Below are 13,949 nucleotides of genomic sequence, written 5' to 3' on the forward strand. Positions count from 1 at the left end.
TTAAGAAAACAATAATTTTCAATAGTGTTACTGTAATATATTTCATATTTTCAACTTTAGAGGTTAGAGAGAGAAAGATATATACGAAAGCTATAAGAAAGAGTGAGACAGATGCTACCCACCCTACTCTAGAACCCGTAACGCCATCTCTCTGAAAAATGCTCAAACTGGTCGCACAGCGATATCGACAGCGAAGTAAACTACTGAGAACTGCTGGCGCCATCTCTGTGGAGAGTGCTGAAACTAGTTCCCCACTTAGTTCTGGGTTTCTCACAGAGATGGCGCCACTACTGTCGATAGTTCACTTCGCTGTTGATAACGCTGTGCGAACAGTTTGAGCACTTTTCACAGAGATGGCGATACGGGTTCTAGAGTAAGGTGGGTAGCATCTGTCTCACTCTTTCTTATAGCTTTCTGATATATCTTTCTCTCTCTAAACTCTAAAGCGGGAGATATACAATAAATTACAAAACCATCAGATCTCAGCAGATGTTTAACATATCGATTATTGACAGACATTTTGATTGTTGTTAGCCAACAATTATAAGTACTGAAAGCCATATATGTATATATATTTTTTTTAAGTCGTCATAATAATGATATATATATATAATATTCGTGTGACTGTACTATACATTCGTGTACAATATACGTCAAATTTATTATTGCTTTGAAAGAGGACAAGAATTTTTTTGTAGATGATTTAAAAGAAAGAAGTAATCGTCTTTCAGTGAAAGAAAAATAAATACGACAGTATTTATTGTTTGGTATACGCTGTTTTTAATACGAATTTTCGTGATTTTCCGCACATTACGAATTAAGAGACCTCTATCAGAGTTTACGCGAACTGTAGAGTTTAAATCCTTCAACGGTTAGCATCCTAAGGAAGCAATTGTATACACAATGCGAAAAGTACCGATTTTTTATATGAAAAAGCGAATGAATGTTTAAACTGAAAAAATTAAACGCAATCAAGGTGTGAGGTACACGTTTATTCTGTGAAAATGAACGAAACGCGTAATGGTAAGAAAGACAAGAAGCAACAAATACAAGTTTTTGTTCGTGTCAGGTAAGTGTACATCAAACCATTAAATCACCCACGAGATTTATTTAAAAATTGAGTCGTTTAAATTGATGTTGTTTCATCGTCGACGTTTCATCGTTCTTTGTTTCACGATAGACCGGCGAATAATAATGAAAATGCTAGGAAGTCGGTAATAGTTGTGGATACACCGTCTTATAACGAGGTAGTGATTCGTGAAAGACCTCACGATAAATGTACAAAAAAATTCACTTTTGACAAAGTATTTGGGCCTAGTTCAAAGCAAGTATGTATCTGGATGATACGTTACCGTAGCGTATAGTTAAATGACTAATATAACAAATTTATAGATAGAGGTATACAATGCAGTTGTCAGTCCTTTGTTGCAAGAAGTTTTGGCCGGGTATAATTGCACAGTGTTCGCTTATGGGCAAACTGGAACTGGGAAAACGTTTACCATGGAAGGAAATGACAATGATCCAACGTTACATTGGCAAATGGTGAGCTTAGGATTTTATTTTGGTTAGTTGTATTTCAGAAGTAAATAATGGGAGGAAAAAATACATTGCGTTTTATAGGATACTACAGCGGGAATTATACCAAGATCCGTGAGTCACTTATTCGACGAGTTGCGCTTGTTGAAGGTAGAAGGATACTTTGTGAGAGTTAGTTTCTTAGAATTGTACAACGAAGAAATAATTGATCTACTGTCTTCAAGTGATGATACTACTAAGATAAAGTAAGATGTTTTCTATGCTCTCTGTTTAATATTATCTTCAATTGAAAATACATATTGTTTCAAAGGGTATACGAGGATCCAACTAAAAAGGGTGCAGTAATAATACATGGTGTAGAAGAGGTACCAATATATAATAAAATTGAGGTATTTAAAATTCTTCAGAAGGGATCAGAGAAAAGACAGACAGCAGCTACATTGATGAATGCTAATTCAAGGTTGATATCGCATTGGTATTTCAAATAACTGTTAATGCATGTCTAATTTTATGAGACCTAATGTTAGGATTATTCATGTTTTTAGCCGTTCTCATACAATATTTTCTGTTACTGTTCATATAAAAGAAACTATGCCTACTGGTGAAGAGTTATTGAAAACAGGGAAATTAAATTTAGTTGATTTAGCAGGAAGTGAAAATGTTGGAAGGTCTGGATCTGTTGATCGAAGAGCTAGAGAAGCGGGCAGTATCAATCAATCTCTGCTAACTTTAGGTCGTGTTATAACTGCTCTTGTAGAAAAAACTCCACATGTGCCTTATCGGTAATACATTTACACATTTTAGTACTAAATATTCAAATTTAGAAATGTCTTAAGTATTTCTGTTAATATGTAGAGAGTCCAAATTGACGCGATTACTTCAAGAGTCATTAGGCGGTTGTACAAAAACTGCAATAATTGCTACAATATCACCTGCTAGTATCAATATCGAAGAGACATTGTCAACTTTGGATTACGCTCACCGTGCGAAAAACATCACGAATCGGCCTGAGATTAATCATAAATTCTCCAAGAAAGCTATGCTTCAAGAATATATTGAAGAAATCGAAAGATTAAAGAAGGACTTATTGGCATGTCGTCAACGAAATGGTGTTTATTTAACACCAGACAGTTACAATGAAATCCAGTCTTTAATAGAATCCCAAAGTAAACAAATAGAAGAGAAATTCAATCATATCAAAGCGCTTGAAGAATCTATGAATTCTAAAGAAGTAAGCTACTAATCGCAATTGAACAAATTTTATTATATTTTTTATGTTTTAAATGTGCGAATTACTTTTAGCAAATATTTAATGAATTAAAGATCAAGAACTCTGAACAAGAAATTGAATTATTACATTCAAGCCAACAATTAGAAGCGACCATAAATGCTTTAATGTCTTCCACGTCACGTTTGGCAATGTCGGAGCAAGAGAAAGAAGAACAGAAGTATCTTGTTGAAAAGCACGCATCTACCGAAAATATTCTTTTGTCACAAGTTCAAACAGTGTTAGATGTTGCCGATACAGCCACTACAGATGTACATAAACTTCATGACAAAATTTTTCGTAAAATGTGAGCAGTTTTCTTTACCATAGAATGTTCACTTATACTAAAATTATATATTTGTGAATTTCAAAATTTAATATTCTATGATTATAGGCAAATAGAACAACGAAATAATCGTCTTGGACAACAATTTAAAAATAACATTAAAGAACGCATCAAAAGTATTGAAACTGATATTTCAACAAATATTTTAAATTTGATGCAATTCTACAAGTTTACAAAAAATCACATAGGTGAGTAAAATGTACATAATCGAAGAACGACAACTTTGTAATCGAACATTTATTATCTTGCTTATCAGACACGCAAATTGTTTCGTTTAACGAAAATATCGATAAATCGATTCAAGTTGTATCCCAGGAACTTATTAATTATAAGAAAAATATAAAGGATGAATTAATGAAGAATATAAATGATTCCGTATGTAATAAAATAAATTTAATGTTGATTATTCGATTAAATTTAACACTGACTAATATAATATTCTTCTTCTTTTTAGTATTTAAGGTATCAACAGTGGCTTGAAAGTGAAAAAAAAAACGTTGTAGATATAACCGATAAAAGACTTAATATGATGAACAATATTTCTCTATGTATTGCACAAAAGTGTCAAGAGTTAACTAAAAATGAACTATCTCAAGATTTGAAAATGTTAAAGACCAGTATCCTAGGAAATAATGAGAATTTGATGAAATCTAGTAAAGAATTAGCAGCATCGATTTTTAAATGTTTAGTTGATGATCACGATCGTTTGACTAACAATATGTCAGAAATAGCGGAACAAGTTAAAAGTATACGACAGTGTGAAAGTAGTATTCTGGAGAAACGAAAAAACTTTGCAAAGGTACTGTACTTAAGGAAACGAAATTGTTGTAATGCTCATACTTCATATTTTTTCTAGACGATGGAAGACTTACAACGTTGTTTTAATGAAGTACGAAAGGAAGAGGAAGAAGATCACTTGTCAATATGCGATACGTTGAATAATATTGACGAAACGTGCAAGATTATAAATAGTCACGCTTTAGATAATTACAAAATAAGCACTGAAAACCAAAACAGTTTACAAGAAAAGGTACTAAACGATTTGCGAGCAATAGAAGAAATAGTTATCGAAGAATCGGACAAAGTAAGAGGCATTACATTTCCTACACTTCTTCTTTATTATTTCATCACATAACTTGATTGCGTTTTTTCCTGATAGTCGCTATCAATTGCCGAAAATATAGAGCAAAGTAAAATGTCGATACACCAATTTGAAACGGATTTGAATAAGAATTGCGATATGTTAATAATGCATAAAGATTACGTAAAAGACAATATGACGAAAATGCAGCAAAAGATGGAAGAAGATAAAAATCTTATTTTGTCGACAATCGACGTAAGCGCGCAACTAAAATTGTTTAAATGTGTTACAGCTATGTAAGTTTATCATAACATTATTGTACTTTATAGGATATGGACGCGAAGGTGCACAATATTAACAGCGAATATACAAAATCTTTAAATGATTGTAAAACGTTATTTACGAATGTATTAACGGAAGTGAATGAAAAACCTGAAAGTGAAAGTATTAATGCAGCAAATGTGAACAGCAGAATTGCTGCAGAAATGCAAGCAATACGCGAACAAATTGACAAATTCTTCACCGCAGATTTATACCGCGATATTCCAACAGGTATCATTCATTATTCACTGTTGTTTATGCTACTTTAATGAATCTCTGCCGCTATACATGTATATTTTTATATGTTCGATGTAAATAACGAATAGGCTCAACTCCTGCGAGGAAGAGCTTCCAGTATTCTAGGAAGCTCATTAAAATGTCTCCTCATGATCGAATTCTCAAAAGGTATAGAGAAGCATGCCAGGATATTGAAAACAAAGAAAACGAAGTAAGTTTGAGTAGCGACAAATTCGGTGTGTGAATGAAATAAAACACCTTACTTATTAACCATATTCCATCTCCAGCTTGTATTGCCAGTGAATCATAACACACCCACAAAAGAAACAGCGAGCTCAAGCTGAGTCGCTAGTTTAGTCGGAAGAAAGGGAATTATAATATGTAGAGGTACAGGAAATATTTAAATAGTAAATTGTAATTTTTTTAAATTGTATTCTAGATATAAGAATGACGGATGGAATAAAATCGAATGTATCATGCCGAAACAATAAACGTGATACTGCTACAGATATTTTCCAGTTCCTTACTCTGTTCTTATTTATCGCACAAAAATATAACTTTTTCATGTTATTATTAAATACGACGATCTGCACGTGCACGCGAATGCAAATTATTCGAATAATCATAAAAAATGATAACGGTTGCGAAGTGGGGGAAAGTGTCGTAAAAATTCTAAGTAGTAGCACTCGTGGCAAGTGCCGCATGACGTTGTGGCGTGAATTCTCTTATGTTTCAGGAAGCTCTCTGTTGAGTGTACAAGATCAAGTTGACGCTTCGCGATGCGAAGTGTATGCGGCATTATTAAAGCATGGGTTTCTTGGAGGATACATTTGTGATTCTTATCACTCAGGTGGAAATTCATTTCCACTTTTATAAAACAATTTTTGCCGGTATTCGTAGACGTTACAGAATTAGGTTATGAATGATTAATTTTTCTTAATCAGAAAGTTTGTAACTACACCATTGATAACATTCGATGAATAATAATAGATTCTTCTAGACGTAATAACTTTCAATAAGTATCGTTTGATTAGAGTGTAAAATTTGGTGGACTTAGACTTTTAGTTACCTGCAATACTAAAGGCATGTTGATCATAAATTTGTTAAACTCTTTACAGTGTGTTGTATTATCGTGTTTTTTGAATACAATGTACCATGTACGCATAATTTATATTATCTGTATCGATATTAATAATTTTGCAATAAATCTAGTGGTTTCAAATCGTGTGACTTATTTTTTTAAACTGACAAATCTCTTTAATGATTTTTGCATAGCCGGATTGTGTTTACGTTACCAGATTTAATGATGTTACATTTATTTTTTTTATTTATAGACCTTGCATATTCCAGGTTATCTTTTTCTTAGGAGGATGGGTGTTTTTTGTAAAAAAATTATTTCGAGACTACGAAGTCCATCACAGATTAGTACAACTAATTTTTTCCACAACTTTTGCATTGTCTTGTACCATGTTCGAGCTAATCATTTTTGAAATAATTGGAGTTCTTGATTCTAGGTAAGCAGATCGTTCTCTTCTTCCTATCGAGTATTAATAACATGATGTACTTTTAGTTCTAGATATTTTCATTGGAATGTTGGTCTCTACATGCTTTTGTTCATGGTAATCGTTTTGATTCCATTTTACATAGCATATTTCATCATTAGCAATATTAGATTTGGTATGTATACCCTTTGGCATTATCCACTAGAATAAATTGTTTTATTAATTATTTGTTGTATTTTTTTGCAGTAAGACTGAAGTTAATAAGACCATTAACAGTAATTGTATACTTCTTTTACCTCTATTTGTTTTGGAAGATAGGCGATCCTTTTCCAATCTTAAGTCCAAAAAAGGGCCTATTATCCATTGAACAAGGTGTTAGTCGAATAGGAGTTATTGGTGTTACTGTTATGGCACTACTATCAGGATTCGGTGCTGTAAACTATCCATATACCTCAATGGCTTATTTTATGCGACCTGTAACATATGCTGATGTTCAGGCTATAGAAAGACGATTGTTGCAAACAATGGATATGATTGTTGCTAAAAAAAAGAGGATAGCATTAGCTAAAAAGGGAGAGGTTGTAGGACAAACTGAAACTCGGTCACGGCTTTGGGGTATGCTTGGGCCTTTGAGCGGTACTAAAAGTAATCAAGAAAGTATGCATCATGTATTTTAATATAAATTAACACACAAAGAATTTTTACACATGAAATGTCTACTGCACAACATATTGCAGGTATCAAACAGTTACAAACGGAAGTTACAGCACTAGAAGAATTGTCGCGGCAATTGTTCTTAGAAGCACACGATATTCAAAATGCAAGGGAGCGTTTAGTATGGGCAGCCACATGGAAGGGAAAATATTTCAATGTTTTAGGATACTTTTTCTCTGTATATTGTACTTGGAAAATATTTATTGTAAGTAGCGATATGTGAAAGTCACTTTGGATATGTATCAATTTAAGATATCTTTCATTTTTTAGTCAACAATTAATATCGTCTTTGATCGGGTGGGTAAGAAGGATCCCGTGACCAGAGCAATTGAAATTGCAGTACATTGGATTGGTTTCGATATCGATGTTACATTTTGGTCTCAACACATTTCCTTTTACCTTGTTGGTTGCATTGTACTAACGTCAATTCGGGGTTTATTACTAACACTTACAAAGGTATAACAGGAATAAATTTTCTTTATTATAGTTTTATTTAAATGATATTTAAATACAGAATAGTACATGATTTCATTTTCAGTTTTTTTACGCTATATCAAGTAGCAAATCATCGAATATTATCGTACTTATACTTGCTCAAATAATGGTAAGATTATATTGCTCTACTAAGGCTGAAGCGTGACTGTTTATTAATTTACGACTATACAATATGCTTTTCTTTTTATAGGGTATGTATTTTGTATCATCTGTACTTTTAATGCGAATGAACATGCCAGCAGAATATCGGATTATAATAACTCAGGTTTTAGGAGAATTGCAATTTAATTTTTATCATAGATGGTTTGACGTTATATTTTTGGTATCCGCGCTATCATCAATAGTGTTTTTGTATTTAGCTCATAAGCAGGCACCCGCAGAACGTATTTAATTTAATAAAACACTTTTTTAATGAAATCAAGACATTTCCTTATATTTCCATGTTTACAGTACCTTTAGTTACAATCATTTTCGTAATAATATGATACTGATTTAAAAATAAATCTTCATCTTACGTATAACTGAAAATAAAAATTCGAAATATATAAGTATTTAAATATCTGTTTATAAGGACATATTTAATGTTTCTATCTCTAATACATACGTTTTATCAAAGGTAACATGCATAATTATAAGTTTTAAAGATTGAGTAATAGCTGAATACCGTCTGCTGGCTGATGAAATGAAAGCAACCTTTAATTTGCTAAAGTGTTCGAGATATCATTTACATTAACCTTGTATGTTGAATTTGTCTTGTTAGTAGTGTACAATGACATTTTGATCACAGATATCTGAGAAAAAGTACGCGAATAATAGAAAATTGGTATTATGTTATGATTATTAAATTTACGATGAACAAAATTGCGATTTAGTGGATTAATTCAATCGTCCACTCTTCTCCCATATTTACACCCGGCTTGCGCACGGTTAATACATTATTGTTCGGATTGTATTTAGTCTCCAAATTAACTTTTCCCAAACCTAAAACAGAAATAATGTGTGTTTCAATTGCAGATACAGATCGCGTAGACTTCAATCAAACAGTAGTTATACTTACTACGTGATGTCAATACAGCGGATTTAACTCCCTTTGGTGGATTTGCGATATCTACCCTTTCTAACCAGCTTTCAGTCTGATACGAAGCTAATTTGTCTATGAATGTCGACGTTAATTTATTTCCTTCGAAATTAAGTCTTAGATACAAGTATTTTCCGTGACGATATTCAAAACTGGCCTCATCGTCGATGTACAACGTGCCGTTAGCTTTACCGGCAGAATCTGTGGTAACTATCAATGTATAAGGATCATTTTTCATCGCGACAGTACTGCGACGTATTCTCATTTTACGTGGAACGATAGAACCGCCTCTTTGGAATACTGGGATTTTGTGAAGCGTTACAGGGACATTAACTAAACCTGGCTGATTATATGGTTGCATGGTATCAACATCGTACCAAATTACTTTGCCCTCTCCAGGGAAATATACATTGACATCTGTCACTGACGGTTGGAGAACTGGACGTACAAGTATAGAGTCTCCAATTAGTATTTCATCGTCGATGGCGTACGATTCTGTCTCACTTGGATAGTGAGCCCATATCGGTAGCACCACCGGAGTGCCATTTACCTCGTGTTCTCGGAAGAGCGTGTACCATAATGGTAGATACGAATATCTCATTCTAAATGCTTCTCTGACAAGTTGAGTAGTTTCGTCGTTAAACGTCCAAGGTTCGCGTCGTTTAGTCTCAATATGTGAATGCTGGCGATAGAAAGGAAGCCAAGCACCAGCCTGGTTCCATCTAATGAATAGTTCTGAATCTGGGGTTTTGAAGAAACCTCCAATATCTGCCCCACAGAATGACATTCCGGAAACGGCCACGCTCAGACACATTGGATAACTTACACGAAGATGATCCCAATCGGCCGTGTTATCTCCAGTCCACATAGCTGTGTAACGTTGCGAACCGGCAAAGAAAGATCTGACCAGAGTAAATGGTCGTAAAGAGCCTCCCGATCTTCTGAACAAAGCTTCGTACGTGGACATACTCATAAGAAGTCCATTAATATTGTGGATATGTCTGTGTTCCCAGCCACCATAATGGACTAGGTCTTTAGGCATGGTTACTTCAGGGCCGTTAAATACGCTTGGCTCGTTCATATCGTTCCAGATGTAAACGTCGTTAGTGGTACCATGGAATTTGTCTAAACTATATTGACTGATGTAGTATTCTCGTACTGCCGGGTCAAAGAAGTCTAGGTATGACGTTGATCCAGGCCAACACCAACCCTCGTAATCTTTTCCATCTCTCGTTTTAACATAGTAGCCCATTTTTGTGGCGTCATTGTGAAGAAAGTAACCGGTATCGCGTTTTACATGCGGATCGATGATAACAACCAATTTTCTGCCTTTCGCGGTTAAATTGTGTATCATTTCGATCGGATTCGGGAACTTCCGGTCGTCCCATGTAAAATACTTCTTACTGTCGGTGTATTCGATGTCCAGCCACATAACATCCAGAGGTAGATCATGTACATCGAATTGCTCTGCTATTTGTATAACGTCATCTTGGTCGTTATAATTCCAACGACTTTGGTGATATCCTAAAGCGAACATTTGCGGTAAAGGTGCTGTACCTGTTAAGGTAGTATACTGTTTAAATACATCTAAAGGCTTGGGACCCAGCATGAAAAATACATCTATTACACCGGACTCTGACATAAAATGGGCATCCACTTGTGATTTCTTGGCAGAACTAGTTACAAAATTAACAATACTTTTTACAACATTATTGTCTGCGCTTGATAAAATATCGATCCACGTTTCCGCAGTGTTATGCCAAAAGATACCAGTCGTCCTCTCTTTACCATGAGCATAGAGCACTGGTATAGCACCATAGAGTGACATTTTCTCATTGGTTTCATATTCAAATACATCTAGATTGTATAATCTGTAAGGATTAGTCTCCTTGGTAGATTTCAATGCAAACGAGTCTGCATGTTCCGGTATGCCATAAGCATGCTCTGCTCCAGGGAAACTGAAGTCCAGAGCAACTGCTTCCGGGCCGAAAGGTTTTGAATCGTGATGAGTTTTGAAATTCTCTTCCCAAGCACCTGGATCATTCTCTGCGCCATCGCCCGGAGCTTCATTATTGTTATTTGTTTCAACGTTATCTGCATTTTCTTCCTGCTCTGGTTTCCTAATAAAAATTACCAAAAGTAACTCCATTAGTTGCATATGACTGATAATTAAACATAACATATAGCATAACATATTCTGCTTAACTTACTTTGGTTTTGTACGGTGATGCTCAAATCTCATTAGACCTCTTGCATTCGCAGACACAACCAATACATCTTGAGAATATAAGTCAACTCTAAATGGACTAACATACAATATAACCTTGTTGCCTTGACTCGTTACAACTATATGATCTGCGGTTTTCTCAACTAAAGTTAACTTAGACGTTTGAGGTTGATCTTGAAGAGCAAATTCAGGTTCGTATCGAGGATGTAATGGATTTTTTTCGTTTATATGAATTCTAAACGTGTTATCCTTCAGTGCACTTAATTGCAATGTATAAAGAACTCTAGTATCTTTATTAAACAAGTCTAAACTTATACTGGTCTCGTTCTGAGACAATGTATCAGTGATAAGTTGATATGGTGTCTTTCCAGGCTCAACTTTTCTGCACCGTCTAATAATATCAATACAATATTATTGCATCGGATCACTAAATACCACGAAAGAAAAATGGAGATTAAAAACTTACCTGCAGAAGCTACTTTGCTCGCATGTTTTAAATGTGTCTCTATTAACTGCATTGACAAAAACGAAACACGAGACTAATAGTAACAATAATTCCAATCTGAAATGCGAATAACTAAGTATGTAAAGTGTTATATTATAATGTTATTAGTACGCTGATTTTATTAATACATAACTGATTACATTTTGTTCCTGAACAATCGTGAGGATAAATGAAAGAACATTGTGACTGTGCATCTAATACAATTTGTTATATACCGTTTTTAAATGTTAAAGCCGTCCCCTGAACAACTCTAAACGTATAGTAACGGTTTTATAAACAAATTGGTCAAAGCGAAGCGGTGCAGCGTATCGTATTGTTCGAAAAAAAATTATTTATATCAAACACGGTATTATCACGGACACGTCAGCGTGATCATGATTGCATTATACAAAGTAAACACCAAGGCAGCTCTACTCTACTCGTGAATTTGTACGTATAAGGATAATCGAGTACAGAACGTTTTCCAGCTTAATGGGACTGGTGGAAGGAAAATTAGATTTTATTTTCAGAAGGTTAAAAGGCCGAAATTAATTAACTTACCGCACGTACGAGGCCATGTTGAAAAGTAACTTGTGCTACGCTGTGTTCTTACTAATTCGAATAAGACAAAATCGATTTCATAGATGGAGCTTTACTTGATAGATTGTAGTTCGGCTGTTTAACTTTCTCGACCGTTTTTAAATTTTCTACGCATGCTACTTTATCAATTCTTTGTACGTATATATTTATACAAATACTTTCTTACATAATAATTATAATGTACAATAATTCTTTGAGAAATAATACGAGAAATTGTTAAGGTCGCGCGAAGTTATACTGTTGAAGTTCTCTTTATTTTCACGACAAATGAAATTAACCAACGAAGGAATAAATTAATCATGGAAAGGTGTATTTACGTCATTGGTACTCGTTCGCTTTATATAACATCGCACATTCAGTTTATTTGAATTACAAGAGTAATGCATTCAGTCGGCAGGGAAAATACAGTCCTATATATAACTATATATTACACAGGTATAGAAGTTTGGCACTCGAATCGGTTCACTTTGGGGATGTAAAAAAGCCTAACTGTTTTTTTTTTCGTTTCTAGCATATTCATTAATCAACGCACGTATCTCTGTTAAAAATGTCTCCTTATCTCATTTTGCCACGTGATTGGAACTATTACGTTTAATGCGTACGCTGCGAAATTCGTGAAACAATCTCTTCTATTTAGGTGTGTACATACTTTATATATTTGTGTATGTATAATAATAATAATTACCGTTATTATTATCATTATCACTATATTAACATCGACGTTAGAGCATTCTCTTAATTATACATTCCTAGGGGTTCTGAAAGAAATCGTAGGTAAGGTCACTGTGAGTTTGCGCATGTCTAAAACACGTAACGTTCAACTATCCGCCGAAAAATCGATCACCGCGCGAATTGGTACGTCGATATATCAATCGATCGAGCAAATTTATTTTAATTCGTTATAATACTGAACAAAATGAGCGAGATATCGTTATATACGTTCCGTGTGCCGTACGATCGTTTGTGTTGCAACAAAATTCGTTGTCGCCGTCGGAAAATCGACTTATGATAACATTCTCGATGGTGCGATTCTGGTACGTTCCTGTAAACAATGTCGTTTGTCATTTTCGAAGCAATAGGAAACGATCATTTATGAAAATGTCCAATGACAGTGTGTATAATCCCACTTTTTCTGTTCAAATCTAAATTAGCGCGCGAAACCAACGAGGTATCGTGTTTGTTTGCACGCGCAGAATATTTGCTCCAATGGTAACCACGCGCGCCGGGAAAGGAAGGGGGGCGACCTCGCGCGACGCAGTCAGTAGTACTCGAACGCTGGACGCCGAACGACGCGAGTTGGCGGAAATTCGCGGGAATTGTGTAAAAAGATATGTGCGAAAACTCGACTGTTCCTGATTGTTGTACTGCATACATCGAACGCGTGCGTTTCTTCGTCTCTAGAAATCGTCGCGGATAACCTCTAACATTACGTTTCCCGTGTGTATATAAATCTGAAATACGCAGCTCGCCTCGTACTCTATTACACTTTACAAAAGTTTACGAGTGTAGTTACGCGTTACGTTTCGCGGTTGATAGCGTTCCTAAAAGTGCTCCCGGTGTTCTTCGGTTCACGTTGCCGTGAACATTCACCCTTGGTGTGTTTCATCGTATCACGGCGATACCTTGGTTTTACCCCTCGTAAAGTAAACGAGGAGAAGTGTCGTCGTGAAGCATCGAAATAGAAAAGTTCTGATTGACATTGGTTTGTCCGAGCCGAGCTTCGAGGACGATCTTAACCTGAATTGATCGGAATCGACCCGACCGAGAGGAAAGACAGCGAAATCGACATCGTGCAGGCCTCGTGGGAAATATTCTTACAAGTCTCGATAATATCTTAGGCACATTCGATCCATAATAGCGACGATAGTTTTGGGTATGTATTCTTTTATATTTTAACTCTCTCCCGAAATCGCGTCGATTTATAGTACTATGTATATAGCACGATGGCGCACCACGAATATCTATCTCTTTGCTAAGTACATGTATTACGTTCAATAAGACGAGTCGACAGTCGTAAACGTAAACGATGCGAAGGTTATTCAGACGATGGTGCTTTTCTTT

General features: G+C 35.0%; 3 protein-coding genes across 5 annotated transcripts; 2 read left to right on the top strand and 1 right to left on the bottom strand.

Annotated features, from left to right (window-relative positions):
• The first annotated feature begins 822 nt into the window (after window positions 1-822).
• LOC143424143 (kinesin-like protein Klp61F) lies at window positions 823-5,170 on the top strand. The gene is made up of 16 exons (XM_076896045.1): window positions 823-1,069; window positions 1,181-1,328; window positions 1,393-1,542; window positions 1,621-1,781; window positions 1,847-1,996; window positions 2,082-2,318; window positions 2,392-2,767; window positions 2,839-3,110; window positions 3,198-3,337; window positions 3,406-3,524; window positions 3,604-3,948; window positions 4,006-4,233; window positions 4,309-4,485; window positions 4,560-4,782; window positions 4,878-4,999; window positions 5,076-5,170. Exons 1-16 carry the CDS (start codon window positions 1,005-1,007, stop codon window positions 5,130-5,132), a joined length of 2,970 nt encoding a protein of 989 aa, XP_076752160.1. The 5' UTR covers window positions 823-1,004; the 3' UTR covers window positions 5,133-5,170.
• Window positions 5,171-5,452: 282 nt separating this feature from the next.
• On the top strand, window positions 5,453-7,920 carry Gphr (golgi pH regulator). 2 transcript variants are annotated; one of them, XM_076895719.1, is made up of 8 exons: window positions 5,453-5,638; window positions 6,139-6,302; window positions 6,359-6,465; window positions 6,537-6,947; window positions 7,028-7,209; window positions 7,275-7,460; window positions 7,543-7,608; window positions 7,690-7,920. In XM_076895719.1, the coding sequence occupies exons 1-8, from the start codon at window positions 5,597-5,599 to the stop codon at window positions 7,888-7,890; spliced, it is 1,359 nt and encodes a 452-aa protein (XP_076751834.1). In that variant the 5' UTR covers window positions 5,453-5,596; the 3' UTR covers window positions 7,891-7,920. The 2 variants fall into 2 exon arrangements, with proteins under 2 accessions (XP_076751834.1, XP_076751835.1); XM_076895720.1 differs by having other exon boundaries at window positions 5,480-5,678.
• Gcs2alpha (glucosidase 2 subunit alpha) lies at window positions 7,275-11,976 on the bottom strand. Of its 2 annotated transcripts, none has more exons than XM_076895718.1 (5): window positions 11,850-11,976; window positions 11,271-11,366; window positions 10,788-11,195; window positions 8,557-10,697; window positions 7,275-8,480 (listed from the first exon to the last, which is right to left on the bottom strand). In XM_076895718.1, the coding sequence occupies exons 1-5, from the start codon at window positions 11,864-11,866 to the stop codon at window positions 8,368-8,370; spliced, it is 2,775 nt and encodes a 924-aa protein (XP_076751833.1). In that variant the 5' UTR covers window positions 11,867-11,976; the 3' UTR covers window positions 7,275-8,367. The 2 variants fall into 2 exon arrangements, with proteins under 2 accessions (XP_076751833.1, XP_076751832.1); XM_076895717.1 differs by lacking the exon at window positions 11,850-11,976 and adding an exon at window positions 11,450-11,699.
• Window positions 11,977-13,949: the final 1,973 nt, after the last annotated feature.

Source organism: Xylocopa sonorina, chromosome 5, assembly GCF_050948175.1.
Source record: "Xylocopa sonorina isolate GNS202 chromosome 5, iyXylSono1_principal, whole genome shotgun sequence".
In the NCBI taxonomy this organism is placed as follows: Eukaryota; Metazoa; Arthropoda; class Insecta; order Hymenoptera; family Apidae; genus Xylocopa; species Xylocopa sonorina.

Coding starts and splice junctions, on each gene's coding strand:
- Gphr (XM_076895719.1), top strand. CDS start 5,597: ATGGGTTTCTTGGAGGATACATTTGTGATTCTTATCACTCAG. Junction 7,210..7,274: donor GTACTTGGAAAATATTTATT/GTAAGTAGCGAT, acceptor TTCATTTTTTAG/TCAACAATTAATATCGTCTT. Junction 7,461..7,542: donor TATTACTAACACTTACAAAG/GTATAACAGGAA, acceptor TTTCATTTTCAG/TTTTTTTACGCTATATCAAG.
- LOC143424143 (XM_076896045.1), top strand. CDS start 1,005: ATGAACGAAACGCGTAATGGTAAGAAAGACAAGAAGCAACAAATACAA. Junction 1,543..1,620: donor CAACGTTACATTGGCAAATG/GTGAGCTTAGGA, acceptor TGCGTTTTATAG/GATACTACAGCGGGAATTAT. Junction 3,949..4,005: donor AACGAAAAAACTTTGCAAAG/GTACTGTACTTA, acceptor TATTTTTTCTAG/ACGATGGAAGACTTACAACG.
- Gcs2alpha (XM_076895717.1), bottom strand. CDS start 11,490: ATGTTCTTTCATTTATCCTCACGATTGTTCAGGAACAAAAT. Junction 10,698..10,787: donor CATCACCGTACAAAACCAAA/GTAAGTTAAGCA, acceptor AATTTTTATTAG/GAAACCAGAGCAGGAAGAAA. Junction 8,481..8,556: donor CGCTGTATTGACATCACGTA/GTAAGTATAACT, acceptor TTTCTGTTTTAG/GTTTGGGAAAAGTTAATTTG.